Source organism: Austrofundulus limnaeus, unplaced genomic scaffold (genome assembly GCF_001266775.1).
Source record: "Austrofundulus limnaeus strain Quisiro unplaced genomic scaffold, Austrofundulus_limnaeus-1.0 Scaffold9, whole genome shotgun sequence".
In the NCBI taxonomy this organism is placed as follows: domain Eukaryota; kingdom Metazoa; phylum Chordata; class Actinopteri; order Cyprinodontiformes; family Rivulidae; genus Austrofundulus; species Austrofundulus limnaeus.
In genome coordinates this window covers 571,957-594,038 of record NW_013952411.1, presented here as the reverse complement: position 1 = coordinate 594,038, position 22,082 = coordinate 571,957, and the positions used below count along the sequence as shown (strand labels likewise).

The following is a 22,082-nucleotide window of genomic DNA, read 5'->3' as shown; positions in this document are numbered from 1 at the left end:
GTTTTACTTTATTTTTATAGTTTTATAAATTAATAATCAATGTTTCTTACCTTGTCTTGCTTTGACATAAATAACTCTTGCAAATAAAGCCCTGAAAACAATTGAGTAATTTATTATGAATATCAAAAAGTGTAGATTTTTCAAATGCAAAACGTCACTTCAATTTATACCAATCCACTAAAAACTAAATAAATCTATTTTGATCTTGTTTTTTTTTTACAAACGTTTTTTCTCAGCCTTCAAGTCCATGGTTTCATCTGGTGATACTTTGTGAAACCAGATTAGGTTACCAGTTTCATTTATGCAAAAACTTCTGTTTTAAACRAAAGCATACAACAAATTACAAGAATTAATATGATGAATAATGTAGGATGAATATTTTGAACTGCATAATAACATTTTTCTTTGTGTTTTGGTCCGTTTTTGGCTGATAGTATCTTAAATCTAGCAAACCACAGTCCAGTAATCCACTGGTTCACGAACTTTTCAGCTTTTGACCCACAAAATAACAGAAGCAGAGACCTGTGCKCCCAGCTATTTTGGGTTGATAAACATTTGAATCAAGTCCCTGAYAAATGCTCACAAGACAAAAGCTCACAGCCTTAAACTAAAAAAAAAGAGACAAAACTTGTGAGAAAATGTTTTATTTACTGAGTAGACAAGAACAAACCAAAGGACAGATTCYGATTYTAGRCTTGAACATTYAATTGCAAATGAATTAGGCCATACACCATTTCAGCTTAGCCAAATACTAACCTGCTATCACAGTATATAATTACATATTTGATTTATCACAAWGTAGTTCAGACATCTTAATGAAAAAACAAAAATGTGTGGTGCATTTAAGAATCAGTAACCATGTTTCCATCCTATTTTTAAGCAAGTTGCAAAAAAGAAAAGTGAATCAAGCATGTTTCCATCTGTTTTTGGAGCGAATCGACCAGGCTACACAAAGTGTAATTATGTCAGACATTGACATTGTGCACGGCTGTAGTAAACTGGGACCACATATCTTGGGACARCTGAGAGGTTTTCAGGAATGTGTTGCTATTGGGCAAGTTGTAATTATCCTGTCATATCAGCTAATTTTGGCGATGCTGCATGCTGTCCGGAGATGTAGAGAAAGAAATGCAATTCTCTTTGCATYATGAGAACATCCAGGAAGACACAGCTGATCAATCATTAGGTAAATGTGTTTCCATCTCCACTTTTTCACATTAACGCTCCTTCAGAAAATCAAAAAACCACCTCAAGTGAGCGTAAAAACTCTTTTCTTACCATTTTCTTTTAATTTGCAGTTTCCTTCAACCTTTTCTAATGGGATACTTCAAAATGCAAAAATAAAAAAAACATTTATGGAAACACAGCTACAGTGAAACACAATCATTTTTCTTCAATTCACAAATTATACATGTTTTATTAACCACACATTGTATCACAGAAATAACACATAAGATTGATATCACTAAAGTATTATCATGTAACAAATCATGTTACAAATGTAAGCATATTGCATGAGATTTAAACTCTCTAACACTGTAACTGCTCATTCTTGCTCGAGTAAATAMAAATATATTTGTAAAATATAAGATGTTGAAGGTTAGAATGTGAGAACAAGTCAGAATAAGGAATGTGGGAGCTGCTCTGAGGTCTCACATACATGTTTTAACATGTTTTAAATATAAAAATATGAGCTTTTGTCTCTTTTTTTCATTAAGGTTGTGAGCTTTGTCTTTTTAGCTTTTGTCCGTACACCTTTAGTATCCAGTCAAATAAACAAGGACATAGTAACAATATTCATTATGCTAATTTCATCCTTTTTAAGTAGCCTCACTTTTTTGTGACAACTAAGGCAAAAAAAAAGKTATTCTTCATTTTTAAGTGTAATTAATCCTGAAAATCCTTTCAAGACCTCACCTTAATTTTTCCAGACCCATAGTGGGGTCTGAACCACAACTTTCATAACCACTGCTCTGAACTGAACTTGTCCTCATTTAACAATGTAAACTGAGGGTGTAAAACTTTTTTTGTCTAAAACTTTCTCAATAACTTTAAATGTGACTTTGACTGTATAAAAGTTAATTTAATCAATAATTCAACTCTACAAGATGTTTTTGTCATTATAGTCTTTAAGAAACATCATTTTGTATAAATATTTGACTCTGGATGATAAGCCTGCAAACAAATRTTTTAGTTTTTACATATGTGCATGTGTTTCTCTTCTTTATGCCTTCATAAGGTGAGTCAATAATCTGATGTGCAAGCCTGAACTGCCACAGATGAGAAATATTTTCTCAAAGTCCCTCGCTGTAACACTAACTAAAAGTCCTATGAAGCCTATAAATAAGACTTTTCTCTGCAGCACTCTGGAGAGGCAACGTAACCAAAGCATTTCTAGCAGAGTAAACACATTTTTGAAGTTCTATGCGTAATAAATGTATGCTTAGTCGCTCCTAAACACTGACATCAGTTGAATGTCTGAGAGCTGTTTTTTTTCCATGACGTCTCAGTTTGAAGGTGATGTCTTTTTATCCTAATTTCTCCTGAGAGAGCACTGCAGGCAGGCACCTTGTATATCATCACAGAGGGGGCAGCCTTTTCCTCTTTAAGGTTGGATTAACGCATCCAGGGTGGGCTGAGAGGAGGTAAAATGACCTGCCCCGCCTTCCGTGACCCGCGGCCAACCCTGCACACTGCCAAGTCGTCGCTGTTTGCTCTTGAATATGCAGAGATCTGTGCCTTCATAGGTTTGGAAGAGAGAGCTCAGGAGGGGGTGCAGAGGAGGGAGAGTTGTATCGCGTTGCAGGGAAAATTAGTGAGACCAAAGTTGGAGTTTCTGTGTGTTGGGGGGCTGCGAACAATGGCAGCTTTCTGTCAGACAGCAACTTCAAAGGTCTGCTGAGTGACTGCTCTGAGTTATACTTTGTTGTAGATCACTGAGGAAATTCACAGATGTTTTCTCATACGAGACACCATTACAGCGGCTCAAGTACCCAGTAGCCTCGAGCATCTCTTCCCCCCTTCTCCCCCATCTGTCTCTCCCACACACTCACTCTCACACACACAAACCCCTCCAAAGTCTCTGAAATATCTTGTAGGAGACAGATGTGGAACCTGCTTTTTTTTTCTCCTCCAACTGTCCAGAGAATACAAAAAGTAAAAAAAAAAAAGTTCATGCTGTTGTGGCGTTGCTCCATGACTGTCAGCTCCACAGTCCTCGCTGTCAGTCTGCTMAGATCAGGCATTCTGACGGCTTCACAACCTCACTAACGCAAGCGTGAATCACCCATCTAAAATTATTTTGATGCTAATATTTTAACACGTGTGTAATGATGCTTTTGTTCTTTTTTCCCCAGGTTGCCTTCTTCACCCTTTTGCACAGAACCAAACCACATCTGGAGACTACACTTCTATTGTAAATGTACATTTATTTGTAGCAAAATGTTGTTTTATATGAGTCAAATAAATGTGTTGAAAAAAATCACAATTTGACCAACAGAATATTCTTTTCTGTGTACAATAGACTACCTTACCAATACAACTACCTTTTCAGGGGTRTCACCGAGCCATTGGTTCAGATATGTTGACGACACCTGGGTTAAAATTAAAGCCCAGGAAGTCCAACATTTCACTGATCACATCAACTCTGTGGATGAATATATAAAGTTCACACGAGAGGATGTAAAAAATGGCAGGTTGGCGTTCCTGGATTGCGATGTCTCGGTTTCGGATGGAGGACGGTTGGAAACTGGCGTATATCGTAAGCCAACCCACACTGACCAGTATTTGCGTTTTGACTCCCACCACCCACTGGAACACAAGTTAGGAGTGATCAGGACTCTGTACCACAGAGCAGACAGTGTCCCTACAAACCCAGGAGCCAGGCAGAAAGAGAAATCACACACACGACAGGCCCTGGAGCAGTGTGGTTATCCTGACTGGGCTTTCCTGAAAGCAGACAGGAAACACAGACAGGATTCCATGCAACCTTCAGGTGAAAATGAAGACCCCAAACCCAGACCCAAACCAGTGGTTATTCCGTATGTTGCRGGTGTTTCGGAGAAACTGAGACGTTTATTTTCTAAACATGATGTCCCAGTGGCTTTCAAACCCCAAAACACATTACAGCAAAGGCTGGTTCACCCCAAAGATCCGGTGCCCTGGCACAAACAGAGCAATGTTGWATATGCTGTTAAGTGCCAGGAGGACTGTGACCAGTTATACATCGGGGAAACAAAGCAGCCACTGYTCAAAAGAATGTCCCAACACAGACGAGCTACATCTAATGGCCAGAACTCTGCAGTTTTCACTCATTTACAGGCCAGCGGTCACTCTTTCAGAGATGAGGATGTTCTCATTCTTGATAGAGAGGAACGTTGGTTTGAGAGAGGAGTRAAAGAAGCTATTTTTGTGAAGAAAGACCGTCCATCATTAAACAGAGGTGGAGGCCTCCGTTTTCAGTTGTCCCCCTCCTACAGTGCTGCTTTTGTCAGTATCACTCCACCCCCTGTTAACAATAAGTGTTAATTAGGTGTCAACGATAGCCATGTGATGTGAGTATCAGTCACATGGAGGCAGGGCTCAAAAGCCTGAATTTTGCCTGAAACTCTCAGACTGAAGAAGTCTCTTGGAGGAGAGACGAAACGTTTCATTAGAGAAGAACCCGTCCAGAAGACCTATMMATTTTTTTTGTTTTGTTTTCTGTGTACAGTTTGCTATTTGAAAATATGTATATATATTAGCTGTTTGGCTGTTCAAACACTTTGCAGGACACGGTGCTTGTGAACTAAAAAATGAGTCTTAAAGTCCAACATTTTATTCACTTAAGAATCGTGAAATACCCAAAAGAGGGTGCCCCAGCTGTGTTCATCTKTATAAGAAATTCTTTTTTATTCAAACAAACCACTGCTGTGTTGAAGTTATTACTCTTGACACTCTGGCCATAAGATTGTAACATTTTGGAGCAAGTAAACTAATTTGAGCCCAGAGCCACAAATTTCTAAGAAACTGTGTCAAAGTCCTGCATTAAATTCATCGCTCAGCTGGGCTCCTATTAAGATGCACAAAAAATCGGAGCTTGAATTTAGGGCTCAGCTGAAAGGATATCGACATTTTTGTTGCTGATGGCAAAAAAAAATCACAGTTTTCAGACATGAGTTTGTCACATCAGCCTGCATGTACAGTACGTCTACCTATCGCTGACATCCGCACTAAATCATGAATTTATTTTGCAATTCTAATGTTTGTAAATTATTACTGCTGTTGAGGATTTTGTTGTTCTTTTAAGGCGGATCCACCTTCCGCTTTCACAGTTTGCTGGTTTAACATGAAAGAGCATGTTAGAGCACGAGACGTTTACCTGGGATTTCAACAAAAAATGACTTCACAGCACGAGAAAAAAATTCCAAGAAAATTTTGTAAAAAAAAATGCACGTTTATTGCTCTTATTTGAGACTGTCAGTATTACTAAAGGCTGGTTTCTAGTCTCTCGGTGTTAACAGTCTTTGTTTCAGAATCTCACATTAAAACTGCACATGGATGTTGACCCAGAACATGAAGTGAAAATTGAGATTTTTTGTTTGTTTGTTTGTTTGTTTTTTAGAAAAATAAGAGTGTTAATGGACTAAAACAGTTACTGAAGCTAAAAACAAAATTAATCAGTACAATGAAAACATCTGTGCTCTGGCAGTACGATGATGATAACGGCCTGTCACAGGTGTCAACTTAATGACAATTAAGTCGCTGAAGCTCAGTTACCTCCTAAAGKCTAATACAGTGTATGGACAGCAGGGAAGCAGAGGGTAATATGTGACTTTAATGATGCATCATTTGTGAAGAGGAGATGAGTTTAAAGTGGAGATCTCTGCAGAACATAAGAGATCAGGGTGTTCTGAATGTGCAGGTTGGACTTGTGAAATGGGATTGGTCTGGTCAGGAAGTGGGTGTCCCAAAACAGGAAGCTTTATTTTTGCTTAGACTTCGAGGAATTTCAGGCTCTGTTTTACAATAAATTAAATTCATGCTACAAAAACAAAACATTTTGAACCTTTAAATTGTGTTTTTCTTATATCTTTAAGGTAGTGACCTATATTACACTTTTAGGCAATGTAAACTGTTTGCACATTGTTGAGATGCTGTTTAATGCTCATCGCACCATATTTTGACAAAACGCAACCAGAAGACATCTATGTTTACTGTTATTCTGTATTTAATAACCAAAACTTTCCTAAATACATGTCAAAGTCTGGACAACAAAATCTATTTATCTTTTAGCTTGCTTACCTTACTGACTCGTTAAATTAGGCCAATCATACAAATTCAGGGTGGAGACCACTTTAAAGAAGACCTGCATCTTTTAGTTCTGAGAGATATAGGTTTTAAGAGATTTAACAAGTTATACTGCTTTAAAAAATATTTCAAACAATGCAAAAATTTGTGAAGGTAACATTTTTTGCTGTTTTGCTTCCTTTTTGTAATTTTAGCTYACTTTCTTGTAAAACAATTTACACTTATCAATACTGAAAAAGAAAAAAAATGAACAAAAACATTATGGGGAATGGACTTCTTCACATGATGCCGACATGACTATGATAAGTAACCTTTTTTTTTTTTTTTTGCTCTTTTGAGACATTGTGTGTCAAATTATCAGTAAAGTACAACTTGTGCRGAGAAACAACTGGTCCCATTAATAAGATTACATAAAAAGGGGTTTTGTTGGCGGGTAAATTATTATAACATTTGCAAAGCATCCTGTACTGTGACTCGTTTATTTAATTTATGTTAGTGACTTCTGCACACAAAACTAAAAATTCATCATTTTAAAAAGCATTTTTCAAGCAGGAATCTTTATGTTTGCTGAATCTCCTACACTTTTAATAAGACAAAATCAGTCACTACAGCTGCTATAACTTGATGTAAACAAGGTTAATCTCCAGTGATTTTTATTTTTATTTTTTTTTTTTTTTGGATGTGACTACATCTCTCCCACAGCCAGCGTTGTAGTTTTAACATGGCTCCAGTTCAGCCCAGCAGGACTCCCCCTTTCCCTCATGACTAAAGCCGTGGGAGAGGACTGGGAACATTAATCCCTTCAAAGGAACAGATCTAATTCAAAATCTGCCGCTCCAAACTATAGTTGAGAGGACAGTGATTGTTTCTGCAGGGAAGCCAGATAAAGATCACAGAGCTGAACTGCAACTTTATCATTTTTGCCAAAATAAAAAAAAGAATMAAAGTTTGGGACATTATCTTTTGAAAGATGCATAGTTTTGCCTTCATTAAACAGTATGACACATTATTTCAGCACTGATAAACATTACTTAAACGATTCGCTGCAGTTTTGTTTGGTTGTGGTACTTTGTACGTTATTTTTCTGCATTAAGACATTTAAAGTCCAGGTTAAACATTAAAAGTATTTGTTGCAATGTCATGAAAAAGGTAAAGTAAGAAAAAAAAATCAACACTTTTTTTTGCTTATGTTATTAAATTTGAAATTAATAAGCAGAATTTGTGACCAGTTACCAATTACCACATGTGTGTTTACCTTTGAAAACCTCCAAAGTGACTGAAAACAGGTCAACAATGACAACATCCATGGAGGAGCCATTTGGAATTGAGATGTTTGATAGTTTTAACGTACCGGTGCGTATTTAAGCTCAGATTTGTTGGCTAAAGTCTGCAGATGAAAGTGCTTTATTTACATTTAATGCGTACCTGCATTTCAGTATCCTATATTAACATAACTGGAAAGCTAGAGAAGTAAACTCTTTCAAACTGTTCCATTTGATATAGCTCAGTATTGCCTTTATTTTATGTTTTTCATTTTTGCAATAAGGACTTTAAAGGATCTTCACCTGCACTGCTGGGTGTTTTTCTGTGGGTTCGTCAACAGAGCCAATTTTATTGCTTAAAGGGAAGGAAAGAGTGAGCTTCTGATAAAATAACTGATTGAAATAGTTGAAGATGGGGGGGAAATAAGTATTTAAATAATTCAGAGAGGGTATAATTAAGTGTTTAATGCCAAGCTGTGGTTGAAAGGCACAACAAAGCCAAATTTCAATTCAAATTAGAAATGTAAAAGAGGCACAGATCCTTCAGAGATGAGAACTTTGTGTTGAGTCACTTGATTTGGTCTCCTCTCTCCCCATCAAACAGCCTCTTGGAGATCTCCAGAGATAACAATGTCACATTGTCACATAAGGTTCTGCTACAAATCCTTAATTACAAAAAGAGGATCAGATGACTACAGCATCCAATACCGGGGTCTCCAGGCGGCACGGAGGTCTTTGATCGAGAAAATCCAATTATTTGTGTATATACATTTCCCACATAGTGATTACTTCATTAATTGTCCCGCCTTTATCTCCTCCCTTCCCAACCCCCCTAATAATCAGCTCCTTTATCCAGACCAACAAACACACCATAGGAGCTTTGTGGATTCAAAGGATTTGCTTTCCCCTCTCAAAGAGCCGCTATTCTTTGATGATTGGGCAGCGGCAAACTTCAAAGTAATAAATCTTATTTCTGACTGGCTGGCGGCCCACCAAAGTCCTTATCAAATTCTAAGAAGTGATCCCTCACTCTTCAGATACACCGAGGATATATCGGAGAGAGGAGGCACCGGAGAGCCTGCGCGACGATCTGTTTTTTTCCACATTTTTCACTAAAAAATATTTGTTGTTGATATTAGTTGTTTTCTATAAACCCTGTGAGGAGGAGGACGTTCATCATGGCAGCGGTGGCTGTTCTGCGGAATGAAACCCTGCACGCTTTTCTCCAGGTTTGTGCAAGTTTAACACACTTTATTAACTTTAAAAACGTGTTAATTTATTTTTCATTTAGGCGCCTGGTCGGTGCAGGGGGGCTCTAATGGTTAACTCTAGTTTGATCGATTCTTTGTGCGTTTCCTGCAAAACTTCTCCAACTTTTATACTATTTTTTTGTCTTATTTATCCGCGATTGGATGCAAAATGAAAGACTTTTAGTTTGGTATTATTTTTGATTGTTGATTTGTGTCTCTGCTCTCCAGGACCGCACTCCCAACTCGTCTCCAGAGAACTGTAAGCACTCTCCGCTGGCTCTCCTGGCTGCAACTTGTAACCGGATCGGGCATCACCCGGGATCCAACCCTCCAGACTTCCTCCAGGTCCCCTACGACCCCACTCTGGGCTCCCCTTCGCGTTTGTTTCACCCGTGGACTAATGACGGGGCCCCCCAAAGCAGCCTGGCCACCAACTCCACGTTCGGACTATCCGCCAAGCCTCAGCTGTCTGCGCACATCCAGAGCTCCTTCAGCTCCCACCACGAGCTGCCCCTCACCCCTCCGGCGGACCCTTCCTACCCCTATGACTTCTCCCCCGTCAAGATGTTACCTTGCTCCATGCAGTCTACCTGTCCTCCGACCTACGTCCCGGCTGTCAGTTACGCAGCGCCGACCCCCATTCCGCCCGCCATGCCGAGCTTCGTGGGCCCCTCCGGACTTGTCCACCAGCAGCAGAGACAGTTGTCCCCGAGCGCAGGGGAGGAGATCCCGTGGTGGAGCCTCCAGCAGGGAAACCATCACGTGGGCCACTCATCCCCTCTGGGTCCCCACCGCTTCCAGCTGCAGAGGAGCTTGGTCCTGGGCCACTCGGACTTCGCGCAGTACCAGACGCAAATCGCCGCCCTGCTGCACACCAAGTCCCCGCTGGCGACCGCGCGCAGGTGCAGGCGGTGCCGGTGTCCGAACTGCCAGTCGTCCGCCTCCAGCGACGAGCCGGGCAAGAAGAAGCAGCACATCTGCCACATCCCGGGCTGCGGGAAGGTGTACGGCAAGACGTCGCACCTGAAGGCGCACCTGAGGTGGCACTCCGGGGAGCGGCCGTTCGTGTGCAACTGGCTGTTCTGCGGCAAAAGTTTCACGCGCTCGGACGAGCTGCAGAGACACCTGAGGACTCACACCGGGGAGAAGCGCTTTGTTTGTCCGGACTGCTGCAAGAGGTTCATGAGGAGTGACCACTTGGCCAAACACGTCAAAACGCACCAGAACAAAAAGAGCAAGTGCCACGACAAGACGCTGGACCACGTCAAAAGAGAGGACACGAGGAACATGTAACACCTCCTGCTCTCACCTGAAACTGTACACATCCAGTTAACAGTTAGTGCAATACAGTCATAGTTAAAGTGCGCCATGAGCTGCAGCTTCCTCTAACCCTCTCCATCCTGACAGTAGTTTTTGCTGGTCTGTGTAGCACATTTCTGTGTAAATATAAAGTTTATTAAACGAGTTCATTTTGGGACCAAGGAAAAGTTCACAAGTTTGGATTCACTGTCTATAATCATAAGGCAGACAAGTTTTCAGCTTGTGTTTTTSATCCATGTCTTCGGTGGAAGATTTCACTCCCCTATAAATGATATTTAATAGCTTTTGTTGAATGAAAGTGTCTGCTTTTTGCTCCATAAGGGGGTGTTTTTTTTTYYKKTTTTTTTTTTGTTTAGTTTTTGATTTTTTTAAGCATGCTCTTGAAAAGATCTGCTATTGTTGACATGACCCAAATACTGTGTGAGAATAAAAGTTCTAACATTTTTCAGATCTGAGAGGAATTCATTCAGCGTTCCCTCCTCACCTGATCTGAGCTGCTTTCTTACTTTAAATATTATCTGGAGAAATGTACACAAGTTCTGTGAATTGTTGCTGTTTAGATTTTGCATCTAGAAAATCTAGTTTAATTTTTAGATCATTGGGGCAACTCTTAAAAATAAAATGTTTTCAGAGGTTAATTCAGTTTGGAACCTGAGAAATGGCTATTTTTTTTATCTACCGCTGCAGTTTGTTACTATTCTGGTTAATCGGAGCTGTTTTGACTGGATTTGAGCATTAGTTTTATACCAAAAGGCGGCAAAATATAAGTTGATGCGGAGTGAACAATTTCTGTAATCTTTGGAAATTAAGTTGCAAATTCAGCCACCTACAATGAAAAAAWTTTTAAAAAATGAGCAAAAACTGATTCATTAAATATAACTAACTCCATGCCAGCCACAGATCTGAGACCCTTAAATGTTTATTATCCATCCAGAAACCGTTAACATCATACTTTATATCGTACAATTAACTTTTACTCCTTTTCAGAGACGACATGTAAAGAAATGCAAATAATTGTGCATTTTTTCTGCTTCTAAAGAGCGCAAATGTTTGTTTCTTTAGTTGTTCGATTTGTCCTTTGCAGTGACAAAAAAAGTGACAATCAGTGAATTTGTCATTAGCAAAAGATTTAATGTGTTTCATGATTCAAAGATTTAAGTTTGATGCAGGTTTTTATTTCAGCTTCAGCTGAGGATTGGATCTTTTCCAGGGTTGAGGCGTTTCAACCTGCCTCTTGTTTGATCCATCCTTCTGATCACTTCTAAACTGTTTCATGTTGACTTCCTCCACTCATTTTCCCACAAGCCTTATGGAAATAAAATTTAACTTCATCTCAAAGCTCTGTCCCTCCCTGATACTCATCAGCATCGCGGAAGAAGCGATGAACTGCTGATCTGAACAGCGATACGGTGATTCATCTGTCCTCTTCAGTCAGTAAGTAAAACCTGCAGTCACTCTGTTGTCATTTCTGTCTCATGTGGGTTCAATGAAACTGTCAGGATGAGAGGGAGAGGAAGCTGTCAGTCAGGGTTTCTGCCTCAACAGCGCCCCCTTTTGTGCTCTGCAGTGGCTCATTAGACCAAAAACATCCTGTCAAAAACACCCTGAAATCTGATTAATTAAAAAAATAAAAATAAAAAACATGTTTCGTTATCAATGAGTAAACAACATCCTAAATAATGTCTTGTTAAACACATTTTGTATGCAGACAGTGACAAACTAAATATAACTCTTTGCACTGACAGTGAGAAGTTGTATGTGTGTCCCTGAAGTATTTTTGTCAGTTAAAGCCTTTCAGTTAAGCATTCACAAAACTATTAGTAAAAAAGTAAAACAAATTGTGTGGCTAAAAAAAAAACAGTCTTGTCTCATAATGTAAAATATCAAATGATGAGCTTAAAAAAATGACAAGCACAAATTAAACTAGCTTTTAAATTAGTTGCTGTTTTTTAGCAGTATTTCAAATAAGGCTTTTTAAAATAATTGAATAAAAAAGATGAATTTACATGAAAAAGTTTCACTGTTCTATCAGATGATCATATTGGATGYGTGAGTGTGTGTGTTAAACAACTATTATGGATATAGGAATTTATAATCTATGTAAAGTATTAAAATACAAACAAATTGACAAATATAAAACTGTTTCTTACATCTCATAGGTTTGATATTTTGTTTTTTGTTTTTTAATTTTAGAAACTGCCTCTGATGGTAAATGATGTTTAGTCCTAAAAACAGCTTATCTCCCTTTTTTTAAGCAAATATAGTCCACATTTTAGCAAATAAACTTTCCATTTTTAAACTCAATGCAGGTTTGGTAAGTGGATATTGTGAGTTTAAAACACAGGAAATATTGTCGCTTCTCAAAAGCTGTTGTCATTAACAAGTTCGCCTCTCGTCCCGCGTGTTAATTTATCTGCTTTAGGGTGGAGACGCTCCTCAGGTTTTTAGTGGATTACTTTGTGGAGTGATGTGACTACTACTTCCTAAAGTTAAATGTCATTAAAACCAAAAAAACTTGGCCAGCGTTTTTAAAAACTGTCACACAAAATTGGCAATGAGGAGTAAGTCTTCTACCTTTGCTGCATCACGCTGGTCGGCCTCCATCACATTTACAACATGGCAGCAAAGATTTGACAATTACATGCTCGTCAAAAAGACTTGAGCAAACAAATGGCTGAAGGCAAGACTGTGTTGTTTTATCACACTGCTCAGGTCCAGAAGGACAGCATCGGTTCTACACGCTAAGAACAAGGTGCAAGGTTTGATGATACCATGACTGCACTTGAAAGACATTTTATCAAGTAACTGTGTCGGGGTGCAAAGACAATGTGTGCAACATGTCGATGAAATCACAACATGTCACCGTCGCCAAGTGAACGCAGGTAAGAATCTCTGCATTGCTCTCAGTTCTGAATTCAGCACCTGCACCTGTACAGACTGTAGACACAGTAAATCTGAGTTTTTGTGGGAAAAGAGGAAGACAAATAGCTCAAACACATGGACCTCTATCTTATGTTCAACAGGCAAGTGATAACATTGTTGTGTCATGTATGGATCAGATAAACACATTGTTAACGTTTAAAGAAAATCTGTCCTGTGGCTGAGGTAAATTGTGATAACTGCAAGAAAAAGGGACCAAAGAATGCAAATCACRTGGTTGTATTGAGTGAAGTCAGTGGTCATGGGCTGGTAATGATGTGTGTCAACATTGTTAGGCTGCAACGTTTGATAAAATCAGTTGCCAAATCAACACTGCAGGACGGCAGGAAAAACCCCGTGTCCTGGATTTAACTGGAAACAGTGGAGCCTTTGTCAACAGAAACTGCAAGCAACATTGTGTACAATGTTCACTGACAGAACCCAATGTTTGTGACCGATACCTACCAATCATTGGCTGCCACAAGACACAACATATGTAGCAAATAAAAAAACATTTCAAAATCGTTCTTTACAGTGTAAACTTGATCACTGGTACTACTGGGCCTTGATCTAATTAAAGCCCTGCAGATTAATGGAATTGATGGAGAAGTGACTCATTAATGAGGATGATGATAGTGTTTAGATTCAAAGGCAGATTAAACTGGAATTATTTGTTTGACATAACATCTTTCAAAATATGAATTTTTGGTTTTTATCCTTGAGATGTAGATGCACAGCTAGAGCTACCTGTGTTAGGCCATGCGTCTAAAGGTTGTTTCATTTCTTCAACTTGGATTTGGGAGTTCTGGACAAGAGCGTCCTGTTGGGTTTAAAATGTACTGAGATCCCTTTGAGTTTTCCAGATATTCTGGTAACATGGGATGATGTTTTTGCTCCTCTGCCTGTTCTGTTCTGTTTTTCAGATTTCTTTGCTGATTTGGTAAAAGCCCTGTCAGGACAGGTTTGGAGAATGTCTGTAGTGTTTCTGTTGGTGTACGTACAAAAACTCACAAGACGAAAGCTCACAATGTTTTCAAATTTCAAAACACCTAAGGCACACTCTAAAAATGAAATGTTGGATTTACTTAACCATGTTATGTTACCTGGTTCCACTTAACTGAGTTGAGTAAATTCAAAGCAACATACTCATGTTCTTTGGCTAAAAAAAAACTGGTATATTGATTTGAATTTACTCATCTCAGTCAAGTGGAACCAGGTAACATAACATGGTTAAGTAAATTCAACATTTCATTTTTTACAGTGCATGATATATGCAATTGTTTGAGTTTGATTTCAGTTCTCACCTTCTAACCTTCTTTTTCATTGATATTTTACAGCAAAACTGAGCAGTTACATGTTAGGAGGTGAGTTTCTTTGAGCAGATCTTTTTAACAGTGTTCACTTAGTACCTTAGGACAGACAATTTAAAAGCACAAAGCAATATCATCAAATGGAGCCTCAAAAATCTGCACCAGGGCTTGGGGAAAGCATCTGACTGAAGTATGCCTGGCAATTTGGCATAAAAATATCAAGGAGTATTTTTAATCTCATACAATATGCTTACGTTTATAATGTGATCAATGTATAATGCATGATAATTTGATATAAATCTTATGTGTTATTTTTGTGATGCAATGTGTTGCTACTAAAAAAAAATTAATTCTGTGTGCTTTTCTTTGTGTTTATTTTTGTCACTATGAGGGCATGAGTCTTGTGGGCATATGTCAAGGACTCATTTCTGTTCTTTCATCAAGATCTCGGTAAGTATTAAATCCAACAGGACCCTAAGACGGATCAAAATGTTCATATTTTGGACAAAAAAGATAGAAAGTTTGAGAAGAGGTTTGTAAGGGTGTATGGTGGATCAGACCCAGGTTGCAGAATCACAGGAGGACTCAAGGTAAAGAGAAAATAAAACACTTTATTAAACAAACAAAACAAAAAGCTGACAATGAGATAGGTGGTGACATGGAGGAAAACACAAGGAAAGTGGCATGATGATCCAGCAAGGAGGTGGAGAAAAGAGACCGATAATACAGAGCTAGGGCTATGGTGCCCAGCTGAGCTGATGGAGGTGAGAGTGGCAGACTGGATAGAAAAGTATTGAGGGGCTGACTGAGGAAAATATAAAGATCTGAAACATTAGAGATAATAAAATAAACAAAAACACAGAAAACTAAACAAAAGACAACCCAAAAGACAGATTTCAACTTTCAAAAACCCTCAGTACTTCATTAAATCTGATTCCTGTGTTCTGTTTACTAAAAAAAATCAAGTTAAGCTAACTTAAATTTCACCAACTTGTTTGTTATACTCATCTTAATTAAGTGATGTAAACTTTTGGATAGAAAATGCTTGATAACTTAAAATATTTAAGTTAAGTCCACTCAAAAAAAGTTAAGTATTGAAAAGTGTTGGGGATTTAGGATTGAAAAGAGTTAACGCCTAACTTTCTGGGCATGCTCAGATCAACTTTACTCCATTTCCTGCTCTACTAGCATACCTGCTAACCAAAGAGATTAATGCCTGGTTCTGAACACATCTCAGAACTTGTGGTTATTTTCATCATCAGCCTATATCATTCGGTAAGTACATATTTGTTCTTTGTGTACATAAATTTCTGTGTTATTGTTAGTTGATGCCAGTTTGCTGCCATTGTTAACATTTTGAAAAGTTCCTGTAATCAGGCTCTGGCCTCTTCCATTTACAACCCCTGGCAAAAAGTATGGAATCACCAGTCTTGGATGAGCACTCATTCAGACATTTCAYTCTGTAAAACAAACTCAGATTAAAATTTTGATACAATAATAAGGTCATTCCAGGGTGCAACTTGTTGGCTTTCATGAACACTCAAAGAAATGAAGAGAAAACATTGTGGAAGTCAGTGAATGTTACTTTTATTGACCAAGCAGGGGAAAAATATGGAATCACTCAAACTGGAGGTAGACAATAAGGACACATCCAGTCAATTTCCTTTCTCTAAATGGACACCTGCCTCAGATTTGATCTGCTCGTTAGTCTGCAGTTAAAAACACCTGCAGCCATGACACCTTGGAGGGCTGCTGGATGAAGTGGAGTGGCAAGAACCATGGCTCCAACAAGAGAAATGTCTCTTGAAATAAAAGAGAGGATTGTGAAACTTCTTGAAGAAGGTAACTCTTCACGCATGATTGCTAAAGATGTGGGCTGTTCACAGTCATCTGTATCCAAGAAATGGACCAAATACATACAGCATGGAATGGTTGTTAAAGCCAAGCATACTGGTAGACCAAGAAAGACATCAAAGCGTCAAGACAAACAACATAAGGCCATTTGTCTTGAAAACCGAAAAAGTACAACTAAACAGATGAAGCATAAATGGGAGGAAGCTGGAGCCAATGTATGTGAYYGAACCRTAAGAAATCGCCTAAAGGAAATGAGATTTCAATACAGGAAAGCTAAAAGAAAACCATCATTGGGCCTCATGCAAGAATTGTTCATACACACAGATTTGTTCACATTATGCTAATCTCCTCTTCTTGTGCACGACCAGCTGGATACGAACAGGTGTAATTCATCATGTTTACGCAGCTTGTTTACACACTTTTCCTGAAGATAGAAGAGTTTGTTGAATCTGACATGACATGTTTGTACGAACCTTTCGTACGAACAAAAGTAAGAGAAATTTAGGATAAGAATATGAACATGTTCTTGCATGAGGCCCACTAAGCAAAAAACAAAGGTGTCAAACGTATTCACATTCATTACTTAAGTAGAAGTATAGATACTATATCTATACTTTTTTACTAGGCAAAAAAGAACAAGACTGCAATGGGCTAAGGAGAGGTATCATGGACTGTGGATGACTGGATGAAAGTTATCTTCAGTGATGAGTCAAGAATCTGCATTGGACAAGGTGATGATGCTGGAACTTTTGTTTGGTGTTGTTCCATTGAGATTTATGAAGAGGACTGCCTGAAGAAAACAACCAAATTTCCACAGTCCTTGATGACGACGACGATGACAACAACAACATTTTTTGTATAGCACCTTTCTAAACAAATGTTACAAAGTGCTTTACATTGAAAAATAAGTTAAACATCAAAGACAACATGAAACAAAATATACCAAATCAATAACAATAAAACCAAAAACAAACAAAAGCATTATCAAATATTAAAAGCCTTATTAAAAAAGTAAGTATTAAGTAAAGATTTAAAAGAAAACAATGACGTGGCTTGTCTAATATTTAGTGGAAGTGCATTGCACACACTGGGAGCCCCGACCATAAAAGCCTTCTCTCCTTCTGTCACCAGTCGAGCTCTGGGAATGGAAAGGAGTAATTGATTAACTGATCTGAGGTGACGAGATGGTATTTGGGTTAAGAAGCTCAGAAAGATAAGAAGGCGCAAGACCATTAAAAGATTTAAAAACAAACAAAAAATTTTGAAAATGGTAAATGGACTGTACTTATAAAGCACTTTTCTATCCATCCAGGACACTCAAACCGCCCCTACTCTGCTATAGCCAAAATCGATTTTAAAAACCACAGGGAGCCAATGCAAAATGGACAGAACTGGAATGATGTGCTGATATTTATGGGATCGTGTAAGAACTCTAGCTGCAGTGTTTTGTATTAATTGAAGACGATTGAGAGAAATTTGAGGCAGACCAGAAAACAAAGAGTTACAATAATCAAGATGGCAGGAAACAAAAGTATGAATTAGAGTTTCTGCATCAGTGAAAGAAATAAAATCTCTGATTTTAGCAATGTTCCGAATTTGGAAAAGGGCTGTTTTCGTTATGTTCTTAAAATGTTTAGAAAAACCAAGATCCCTTTTGGTCTTTGGCCCAAACACTATCACCTCTGTTTTGTCATTATTGAGTAAAAGATAGTTGCCAGACATCCAGGTTTTGGTGTCAGCAAGACAAAAAGTAAGTCTGGGGCTGCATGTCAGGCAAATGTACTGGAGAGATGACTGTGGTTAATTCTTCTATCAATGCACAAGTTTACATTGATATTTTGGACAATTTTCTCATCCCTTCAATTGAACATTTGTTTGGTGGTGATGAAATAATTTTCCAAGATGACAACGCATCAACATAGGGCAAAAACAGTGAAGGCATTCCTTGGAGAAAGACACATTCAGTCAATGTCATGGCCTGCAAGTAGTTCAGATCTCAACCCAACTGAAAACCTGTGGTGAAAATAAAAAAATAAATGCTCCACAACAAGGTTCCGACCTCTATTCATCGATTATTCTGCCCAAATTAATAACAATATTAATAAAAATACAACCCTAACCCGTAATATTGGCAATCTTTCTATTAAGTTTTATAATCAGGTAAAAAGTATTAGAGCCACTTTTCAGCACACATTTTTTGAAACATTTGAACAATGTCCCGAACTTTCCAAGATTAAAGGACCAACGTTTCAGCAATATCTAGAGAAACTCATCCATGTGTTTTTCTTTAGTCACATTGATTACTGCAACAGTGTCTTCACAGGTCTGCCTAAAAAATCCATCAGACAGCTGCAGATGATCCAGAATGCTGTTGCTTGCATTTTGAGTAAAACCAGGAAGATAGAGCACATCAGCCCAGTTCTAAAGTCCTTACACTGACTCCCTGTAACTCAGAGAATAGACTTTAAAGTACTGTTATTAGTTTGTAAATCACTTAACGGCTTAGAACCACAACTCATTTAAGATCTGCTGTTGTATCAACCTTCCAGACCTCTCAGGTCTTCTGGTTCTGATCTGCTCTGCATCCCCAGAACCAGAACCAAACATGGAGAAGCAGCATTCAGCTTTTATATGCTCTGCAAATTTGGAGCAAATTCCCAGAAAACTGTAAAACAGCCGAAACTCTGATCCTTTAAATCAAGACTGAAAAACCCACCTGTTTAGAGTTGCTTATAAGACATTATAAATGAAACATTAATAAAAATGTCGATGTGTAACAATGACACCTGACAAACTGTAATGATTCAACTGTTAATTTTGTAGTTTTTTTGTGTAAAGCACTTTGAACTGCCTTGTTGCTGAAATGTGATATACAAAAAAACTTGATTGATTAAGTTTTTAATATTTGTGAATATGGCAAATCTTTATTACACTCGCTGTTTTAATTTTTCATACAATTGTGGAAAATAAGCTGATGAATTCCATTTGGAGAATGTGTATCAATGTAACGCTGCATTTAATAACTTTAATATTAGTTTATTTCTACAGTTATTAGTTTAAAAGCAAGGAGCAGTTTTGGTTGATTAATTCCATTAGGTTTTGCATTTTGTGGTGTAAAAAAACAATGTACTGAAATATTTATTAAACTCTAAACATTTGGCTTCGGTCTTGGTCTCGGTCTCGGAATAGCCGGTCTTCTGAAATTGATGAAGAATACTGTTTGTCACTCATCAAGTCCATGCCTCAGAGACTGCAAGCCATTATAAAAGCCAAAGGTGGTGCAACTAAATACTAGTGATGTATTTTGAATGGTCTTTTGTTTATCTGTTTTTCATGATTCCGTACTGTTTTCCTCAGGATTGAGTGAGTCCATATTTTTTCCCTGTGCTTGGTCAATAAAAGTAAGAYTCACTGACTTCCACAATGTTTTCTCTTCATTTCTTTGAGTGTTCCTGAAAGCCAACAAGTTGCACTTTGGAATGACCTTATTATTGTATCATGTTTTTGATCGGAGTTTGTTTTACAGAGTGAAATGTCTGAATGAGTGTTCACCAAAAACTGGTGATTCCATACTTTTTGCCAGGGGTTGTATAAGGACAAKGTTTGCTACATTTTTGACTTTATAGTCATTTAACATAAAAGKGTGTTTCTATTGATAACATTAAACTTTTATTTTGTACTAAACAACATGAATCAGCAAGGCAGTGTCATGTTTTAAGTCAGTCACAGCAGTAAAGTTATCTTGAAAGAACCTCCCTACTACTTTGGCCAGATATTCATTTATTTTTCTAAAGACAAAGAGGAATTTTTCACATTTATCCTCTCACTGGAGTCTAAAATATAAGCAGGCATGTTAGACACTTTAAATATCGCAACTATTAATTAGTCCTTGTTGATGATTAACCAGTACAATTTGATACCTGCAAAATCAAACAAAAAGCAAGTGTGGTTATGTTACTTGATATTTGTGGACGAAATGCAAAAATTGTTCCTTATGTTTTAATACAACCGCTTGAGCTTTGATGTCATAATGTAGGCTAWAATACTTGTCCTTAAAGGCCTTCGTGGTACTTAGTGATGACTCACTGTAAATTTTCTGTTCAGACTTAAAGCATGCTGCAATTAATTCATTTAAAAAGTTTTATTGTTTAATGCGTGCTTCTGTTATGCAGGAGAAATTCAAATGGAGTAAAGAAGTGACCAACGGTAAACCACCAAGGTATTGGCAGTTAATTTTTTTAAAGTTTTACAAGTCTGGTTATTTGTAGGATGCCAGAAAAGAAGAAGTCTTGGAGTGCTGACTGTTCTCCCCGAGGAAGAAGGAAACACTCCGGCCCACATCCACTGCTGCTGTTCTTTCAAGAAGTTTGAAATATTTGTGAAATTGATTTCAGTGCTGAAAATTTTAAAGTTTTGATGGGAACGTGTTTTTTTTCCCCATATGGCTAGATAAATAAATGTATTGTTGTTGGTGACATWACTTTACATGTTTCATGTTTTCAAAATGTATTCTTTTCAGACAATGTGTTTGCATACGTTTTTAAGCAAAGTCCATTTATTGCATTTTAAAGTGTGCAAACATTTTTTAAGTAAAGTCAACTTGTTGCATTTCACAGTGTCAGTTTCACCACAGTTCACACCTTCATCATGTGACAGAGACACGTCTGATGTCAGCCAGGTAAACAAAGAGCCTCATGACCCTCCATTGTGAGAGGTGAGTAGTTTCAGGTTACTCTGCATGTGAATGCAGGTCTATAAAGCTTGGAACTCCACACTACTACAGACATTTCAAGTAGAGAAAGCGTCCTGAACGGAAGGTGAAACATCTTAATCTTCAGAACAGAAGCCTGGATGGTTTTTTAGTTTTTAGTTTTATTTATCTTTTATTTTTTTAACGTTTTTTGGATAGAGCTCAAACACTTGCTCCAGGCAGGAATCGTTGACCAGTGGACACATCTGAAAGGGTAAGTCTTCTGGCACAGAAACGTTCTGACAGATTTACAAGAACTATATTTAGAGGACATGAATGGTATGGGAAGTAGAAGGAACGTCTTGATAAAATTTAATTCATCCATCTTTAACTGCTGTTTCCTTTCTGGGCCAATACCTATTTCCAGCAATCACTGTGAGAGAGGTGGGTTACACCCTGAGCAGGTCACAAGTCCGTCAGAGGGACACAAGTGATGCAAACAGTAATTCATGGTCTCACTCACACCTAGGGACAATTTAGAGTTACAGAATAATCAAACATGCATGTTTCTGCTCTGTGGGAGGAAACTGAAATATGCAGAGAAAACCCATACGAGGGGAGAACCTGCAACCTCCACCCAGAAAGGTCTCAGGCCAAGAGGAGAATTTGTGTCCTTTTTGCTGATCTGTGACAACTCTAACTGTGCCATCGTGCCCAAGTTTAATTCATTTGAAGCTATAATATGTAAAGTGCTGTGCTTCTATTTTATATACTGTGTGACGAAGTTGAAAGAAAGTCGTTTTCTAGTTTGTCTCAGAACCAGTTACATCATCTACACTGTTAAAAGGGACATAYCAGACAAAATTCAACTTTTTAGCCATTAAATGCATTTTATCGTGTACTTGGAGTCTCTACGAGTGCAGAAAATTTTAATTTGGTCTCCTGGCGTTGCGTTAATATCTTTAAATTCTCTTTGGGTCATATTTTTCAACCCGTTCAGTTTTTTTTCTGTTTTCTGTGACGTTTTCTGAACTATTACGTCACAGTATTTGCAGCGGAACTGCCAAATAAAGTATGTTTAACAAACTATCTGGTTTGGTCGTCTTCGTTCTCGTCTCGCTCTCGGTCAGACTTTTTACTTTACTTTTTTAAAATTATTTCTGGTCCCCTTTAGTCTCTGCAGAGACTA

At 38.0% G+C, this 22,082-nt stretch overlaps 2 protein-coding genes and 1 long non-coding RNA gene across 3 annotated transcripts in view; all 3 read left to right on the top strand.

Moving 5' to 3' along the window:
* myo3b (myosin IIIB) overlaps positions 1 to 3,482 on the top strand; it is a 72,701-nt gene extending 69,219 nt beyond the window's left edge. The window contains exon 35 of the mRNA XM_014001393.1: positions 3,357 to 3,482. The gene's annotated coding sequence lies outside the window, so the exon portion shown is untranslated. The remainder of the gene's footprint in view (positions 1 to 3,356) is intronic.
* Positions 3,483 to 8,400: 4,918 nt separating this feature from the next.
* Positions 8,401 to 11,765, top strand: sp5a (Sp5 transcription factor a). Its single transcript, XM_014001389.1, has 2 exons — positions 8,401 to 8,779; positions 9,029 to 11,765. The coding sequence occupies exons 1-2, from the start codon at positions 8,729 to 8,731 to the stop codon at positions 10,091 to 10,093; spliced, it is 1,116 nt and encodes a 371-aa protein (XP_013856843.1). The 5' UTR covers positions 8,401 to 8,728; the 3' UTR covers positions 10,094 to 11,765.
* An 8,485-nt stretch (positions 11,766 to 20,250) lies between these two features.
* On the top strand, positions 20,251 to 21,009 carry LOC106512820 (uncharacterized). Its single transcript, XR_001309726.1, has 3 exons — positions 20,251 to 20,422; positions 20,820 to 20,881; positions 20,987 to 21,009. It is a non-coding gene; the product is annotated as an uncharacterized LOC106512820 (long non-coding RNA).
* The last annotated feature ends 1,073 nt before the right edge of the window (positions 21,010 to 22,082 follow it).